We start from the raw sequence: 7381 nt of genomic DNA on the forward strand, positions 1-7381 counted from the left end.
TTCAGATCAACCTAGTCAGCGGTTTCATGCACACCCACAGATATTTGGTGGTGTGTTATTCTGTGAAATGACAGCGCTAATATTGAAGCCAGCCAAATTAGTGGCTGTGTCGCGAGATTGTTCACGGATTTCGTGGTGTTAAATTTCGCGAGAGATTATCTACGAATTTTGTGGACTTTATTTCGCGAGGTCACTAATAATATTTAATACTTCTAGATAATATTAGAAGTTTCATAGAGGCTAATTAAGAGGCTATTATCAATAATTGTGTATATTATTTCTCCAAAATAGAGAATTATTTTATATTGCACTAGTGATCACAGTATAATATTTACTAATTGCCAACCCACAACAGGGTAGGAAATTACCATTGACTAGTTGAACTATTATTGCTCATCCTAGTCCCATTATTACCATAGTCAGTTGTACTATATTGATCAACCTAACACCATTAATGAATGGTCCAGACCCTATTTTGGGTGTAATTTTTATCAACTCGAGTTGAGTTGTGTATATATAATAATTTACTTATGATCATTACACCTTTGAGTGATTAATTAGTGTCAATTCCATCCTAGGGTGATATAGAAGAGCTAACCTAAAGGTACTTCCAATGACACTGGTTTATCACTCAAATCATTAGTGTGTATGATTGTATATATATAATGTGAATTAATTTAAGTGCTAACCTCTAGTAGAGGTAGGATTATTGCCTAGTGAGTGCATTTTACCCTAGGCTACCATTAGAGCTTGTTCAGTATTATGAGCAGCCCAAGTACAAGTCCCACAAGGCTTCACCAACGAGCCAGTATGGATAATGCAGGGAGAATGAAAAGAACCCTTGCAGGTCTTAAAGGCCACTTAACAAGACAGATCAAGAAATGTGAAGATTTGTCACAACAATCTCAAGTTGATTATGCTGACCTGGAAAGCTATTATCAAGCAGCTGCAGGTAAATTTGAGCAAATCAAATGCCAAATAGCAACATATGTGGCTGAACTTGCCAACACTAATTTATCAGAAACAGAAATAGATGACATTATGGTTGATCTTGCGAATTATGAAGATCACACTCAGGCCACGTTACAGCCTTATGTCAAATTAATTGCCCAGAACAAGGCAACAACAACAGCAACAGTTGCATCTAATACGAGTCAAGCAGAAGCTCGACTCCCTCCAATTAATTTACCCACTTTCTCAGGAAAAGATGAGGAAGATTGGGACGAATTTTGGAACAAATTCGTTGACCTTGTAGACTCAAAACAATCTTTACCAAAGAGTAGTTAATTCTCTTATTTGCAAGGCCAATTATCAGGTGAGGCTAAAACAGTAGTATCCCATCTGAGATTAACTAATGACTGCTATGATCTGGCAGTAAAACTCCTCAAGGATAATTATGCTGATCCAGAAGTAAGAACATCACATTTAGTTCATGAGCTGTTGCATTTACCCCCACCGGAGGCTTCAGCTGATTCACTCCAAGTCTTCAAGCTAGAGATAGAATCATTGTTCAATGCCCTCAGCCTGACAGCAGATACAAACGGGGCTGAGTGGGTCTTGAAAATAATTGTCCAGGAGAAAATACCTAGGGACAAATTGAGACAAATGAGTGCTCATTACAATAAAAGCATCTTATCTATGAGTGAAATATCTGAAGGTTTAAAGTCAGTAGTTCATCAATTACGAACACATGACAAATTAAAACCATCAAGTAAACCCTCAGAAACCAATAATAGTAAACCACAGAGTACCAAAGGTACTCCAAATCAATCTAGACAATATAATTCAACACCAAAGTGGAACAGTAGCAGTGTGGGCGTATATGCAGTGGGACCCTCCAAGCCTATAGTTACTGTATCATCCAAGAACGTGACACCAAAGGGTACTGGAAGCTATGGAACATGTTTGTTCTGCAATGAGAAACATTCAATGTACCACTGCTCTAATTTTCCTTATAGTGACTCCCGTGTTGAGCGACTCAAAGATTTGCAACATTGCACGAGGTGCCTCAGGAAACATAACATCAACGACTGTGATACCCAATTACACACCTATAATAGGTGTAACAAAGGTCAGCACCATGCAGCATTGTGCAGAGACATCAAAACAATGTCTCCAAACCCCAAGGTGGAAGATAGCATTCCCACCACAGTACAGTACTGCAAGGTGCAATAAACAAAGAGTGTCCAATCGGCAAAGTCTAAAGGTAATACGACTTTGCCTACTGCCCAAATTACCATCCTGAATAAGAGGGCCAAGGTCCATACCCGTGGGTTGTTTGACCAAGGATCCCAGAGAACATATGTCACTAAAAAGTTGGCAGATGAACTACAATTAAGGCCTGTAGCCCAGACGTCATTCAACATCTCAGGGTTTGTAACAGATGCAGGACCTCAAGTCTACCAGGTGGTACAACCATCAGTACGTTTAGGCAGGTACGTCTGTCGAGTACAAGCCATTGTGGTGGACAAAATACCAGTAGACCTACAAGTTCAAGGTCTGAGAGCAACAGCCAAATTCCTGAGAAATAGAGGAATAAAATTAGCAGATAATATTAAGTCTGATCACCTCACCGACTTCGGTCTCCTTGTAGGGACAGACTATTGCCATCGATTCATCGGTAGCCCTACTAAATATCAGGGTATAACCATGTTAAACTCTGCAGGAGGTAAATTACTCTCAGGCCCAGTATCCAGCCTGAGGAGACCTATGGCTGCAGATAAACAATACCAATAGAAATCTAAATTTGTCAGCTGATTATATTTCTCCAGTAGCATTATACTAAGGAGATTACAGCTGACTATACCAACAGAGGTTGATGTTAGTATCATCATTTGAAGCTGAAGATGAGTTCATGAGGCCTCAGTGGCAAATCTGTGAACAGTAGCTTAAACAGCTACAAGTCACTGCGACCAATGTCATTGAACCCACTGCAGTCTCAGAACCATACTTTACGTTAATGATGAGCTATTCAATCTTCTGAATCAATTAACTAAATTAAACCCCAATAAATCTGATGACTGATTTGATACATTTATTATTTAATCAAGATGTATTCCATGGGCCTCAGTGCTTATATATCAGTGACCAGTTACCTGAACAAACTTCAAGTTATATCTAAGGTCACTGATCTCACTGCAGTCCCTGAATCATACTTGACTGTAGTACTTGATCACATCCAGTCTTCTGGGTTAAATAATATGTAATTTGGCTTGAATATTAGCCTTTCAAGAGTTGACAGGGAAATGAAATCGCATTAGACTTCTAACCCCTGCAACTCTAGTACGGGACATCCGTCCTGTACGAACAGACGCACAAATGTGTGATTACTAACTACTAAAATCAAATTAATCTAATAATTCGAAGGAGGAGTATCGGTGTTCGTCTGTTCTAATTACGACTTCGACCCGTGAGCAGCCCCTGGGGAATTATGTCGGAAAATCCGACACCATTTAATATAACATACAGACAGATAATAATTGCTGTATTGTATAAACAAGTTACCCATGGAAAATGTAACTTGTAGTGGAACATTCTGTCTATAAAATACGGGATATTATTACCACATACTATTATATATTCACCACCTATTATGGTGGGAATTATTCTTAAATACATTAGTCTTTGGACTTTACCATCATAAAAACATCTCATATAAATTAACTTAATTATCAATATTAAAGTAGAGTAAATGTGACCCTTCTATCACTTTCTGTCATCTGGACAATGTAAGCCAGGCGTCAGGGTGAGGAAGGAGGGGCAGCCATTGTTGATACTAAGACCACAGAGGCTCATGGGAGCAAATACGGCTCCTGTTAATTTTACTTGGACGTAGTGTTATGGAAACCAAAGGTGTACCATCTTCAACACGCTGTCAACAAATTCAAGTGTTCTTCCGAAACCCATTTATCTTTCATTTGTGGCCATTAATGTCTGGATATAGGGTGTTCCGGTTAGAGCACGAGATACTAAAGGTAATTAAGCCAGGTCTTCATTGTTCCATGTACAGTGTTTTCTCTGATATAGCTTGTCATATATTAGGAACCTGGCTTCACAGTTAGCGCCCTTTTGACAGGTCAAGACGAGGAAGCATGCTTTGTGCATCAGTTACCAGGGTGATGGAAGGTACCTCACACGAGGAAAATGTGGTGTCTACAGCCTGGTTATACCTGGTGGACTAAGGCCTGCTGTACCAGAGATAAGAGATAAGAGATAAGGAACCTCTTCAATGTATGTAGTCTAATACTGTAGTTTATTGGCTGCATATATATAAATTTAATTAATATAAACCCCCCTAATGTGTAGAGGATCGATTTGTGAGATTAAGAGATTATTGCAGAAATACAGTCCACTTATCATCATACAAATTGCTATCGAAGTATATAAATTAACGTAAATATAAATTCATATAAATTAAATAAATATAAATCTCACAGGTCGGTTCCCACACATGGTGTGACCAGGTGGACACATGGTGTGGCCAGGTGGACACATGGTGTGGCCAGGTGGACACATGGTGTGGCCAGGTGGACACATGGTGTGGCCAGGTGGACACATGGTGTGGCCAGGTGGACACATGGTGTGGCCAGGTGGACACATGGTGTGACCAGGTGGACACATAGAGTGACCAGGTGGACACATGGTGTGACCAGGTGGACACATGGTGTGACCAGGTGGACACATGGTGTGGCCAGGTGGACACATGGTGTGGCCAGGTGGACACATGGTGTGACCAGGTGGACACATGGTGTGACCAGGTGGACACATGGTGTGGCCAGGTGGACACATGGTGTGGCCAGGTGGACACATGGTGTGGCCAGGTGGACACATGGTGTGGCCAGGTGGACACATGGTGTGGCCAGGTGGACACATGGTGTGGCCAGGTGGACACATGGTGTGGCCAGGTGGACACATGGTGTGGCCAGGTGGACACATGGTGTGACCAGGTGGACACATGGTGACCAGGTGGACACATGGTGTGGCCAGGTGGACACATGGTGAGGCCAGGTGGACACATGGTGTTGCCAGGTGGACACATGGTGAGGCCAGATGGACACATCGTGTGGCCAGGTGGACACATGGTGTGGCCAGGTGGACACATGGTGTGGCCAGGTGGACACATGGTGTGACCAGGTGGACACATGGTGTGGCCAGGTGGACACATGGTGAGGCCAGGGGGACACATGGTGTTGCCAGGTGGACACATGGTGAGGCCAGATGGACACATGGTGAAGCCAGGTGGACACAAGGTGAGGCCAGATGGACACATGGTGTGGCCAGGTGGACACTTGGTGTGACCAGATGGACACATGGTGTGGCCAAGTGGACACATGGTGTGACCAGGTGGACACATGGTGTGACCAGGTGGACACATGGTGTGGCCAAGTGGACACATGGTGTGGCCAGGTGGACACATGGTGTGGCCAGGTGGACACATGGTGTGGCCAGGTGGACACATGGTGTGGCCAGGTGGACACATGGTGTGGCCAGGTGGACACATGGTGTGGCCAGGTGGATACATGGTGTGGTCAGGTGAGTAGTGGGAAAAGGCACTACGAAGGACCGTTTTGCTTTTTCCAGCGGTCCTTAGTAGGGTCATGGGTTTTTCCATGTTTATCCCCAACGGTCCTCCGTAGCGCTTAGTCCATTTTGTTACCCCGGCGAACGAGTCAAAGTTTTTTATCAACGGTCCTTCGTAGGGCCATGGGTTTTTTCCATATTTTACCCAACGGTCCCTCATAGTCTCCTAATATTTCCATTCATTTTATTGTCCCCTCCCGAATGTCATATAGAATTTTTCAACTGTTATATTAAAAGGTTCGCTCCTAGGCCCCAGCCATTTTGTTTCAAGGGGATTAAAAGGTCCCTCGTAGTCACACATGTTTTTCGTTACCCCAGTGACCCATGCACAGGCATCGGTCAATGACGTCATCAGCTAGCCAGTCTTCATCTTCCCTGAATAAGTCCGTTTTCTGTTATAGTGTATTTATTCCCATTTTCAATATTTATAGTAAAGGGGGATTAAAAGGCCGCCTTCTGTCAAGCCTAATGTACAATGACGTCATCCATTATAAGCTCGTTTTTCTCAATAAGGTATTTCCATACTATTGCCCATTTTTCTAGGATCATTTCAAAGTTAAGATTTCAAATTAACACAATAAATGAGTTCAGCTCTGTCACCAAAGGAGTATTTGCCCAGGTCTTTTTCCTAAATCTAAAACTTATTCCAATTTATAGCCATTGTTTCGTGTTCTATCTCGTGTTTATAGCCTATTAATATCCCCCTTTATCATGTCCATTCTTTAACACCTCTATCATGTCACCCCTATTTCTTCTTCGTCTATCTAGAGAATGTAATTTAAGCTTTGTCCATCTTTCTTCAAGGATCGTTTATTGAGCATAGGGCAAATAAAATTGAAAACCCACTATCATCCATTTGTATGAAAACAGTCCCCTGCCAGGCGTGGAGACTTCAATGCGATTTCAGTACTAATCCAATATTACTGTATAAACTAACAGTCCCCTGCCAGGCGTGGAGACTTCAATGCGATTTCAGTATTAATCCAATATTACTGTATAAACTAACAGTCCCCTGCCAGGCGTAGAGACTTCAATGCGATTTCAGTACTAATCCAATATTACTGTATAAACTAACAGTCCCCTGCCAGGCATGGTGACTTCAATGCGATTTCAGTAGTAATCCAATATTACTGCATAAACGCATAAATATATATGCGCATCTCACATTCGCTCAAAACATACCTCCCACACTTTACTGTAGCATATAACAGATCAAAAATACCCATTCAGTAAAAGCAAGCCTCTCATGCTTTTTGAAATAAAGCCTTCTGCAAAGTACCTTCTTTTGTGACGTCATCATCCCTAATGGGTGCAAGGAGCCAACACGGTAAATGCGGATCCCAGGAGGTTCACACATAAGTGTGAACTCTTAATCTGGCTTAATACCTCAACTGTACTCTGTGCTTCATCAGAGTTGATATTCAGCTACAATAGCTCGTATTTTCGCTCATTGCTCATATTTTCTGTTATTCATAAACCCGATCAAACCATCCTAACCTAACTTATTATATATAGCAAACAAATACATTCTACAGACCAGTTATTGTTGTTATTTAGTGACATCGTGAAAAGCGACCTCAGGTATAGGGATAAGGTATTGCTGGCCATTAGCATATAGGTGTCAAGGTATTACAGCACCTGACTGGTCAACTATGTGTGATATCACCAGACGACCAATGCGACCTTTGGCGTCCTACTGGCATGTGCATTTGATGTTATTATTCAAAAATGACTAGACTAACCATCCCCACCTAACCTAATCAGAGGACTAAGAATATACATTTTAGTCATCCACAACTGT

The 7381-nt window shown here is 42.0% G+C and overlaps 1 protein-coding gene across 1 annotated transcript; it reads right to left on the reverse strand.

The window, feature by feature from the left end:
* Nucleotides 1–1926: 1926 nt before the first annotated feature.
* On the reverse strand, nucleotides 1927–5416 carry LOC138369710 (uncharacterized). Its single transcript, XM_069333144.1, has 2 exons — nucleotides 4972–5416; nucleotides 1927–2030 (listed from the first exon to the last, which is right to left on the reverse strand). The coding sequence occupies exons 1-2, from the start codon at nucleotides 5414–5416 to the stop codon at nucleotides 1927–1929; spliced, it is 549 nt and encodes a 182-aa protein (XP_069189245.1).
* Nucleotides 5417–7381: the final 1965 nt, after the last annotated feature.

This window comes from Procambarus clarkii, chromosome 29, assembly GCF_040958095.1.
Source record: "Procambarus clarkii isolate CNS0578487 chromosome 29, FALCON_Pclarkii_2.0, whole genome shotgun sequence".
In the NCBI taxonomy this organism is placed as follows: domain Eukaryota; kingdom Metazoa; phylum Arthropoda; class Malacostraca; order Decapoda; family Cambaridae; genus Procambarus; species Procambarus clarkii.

Coding starts and splice junctions, on each gene's coding strand:
- LOC138369710 (XM_069333144.1), bottom strand. CDS start 5,416: ATGTGTCCACCTGGCCACACCATGTGTCCACTTGGCCACACCATGTGT. Junction 2,031..4,971: donor TCCACCTGGCCACACCATGT/GTCCACCTGGTC, acceptor TGGGTATCACAG/TCGTTGATGTTATGTTTCCT.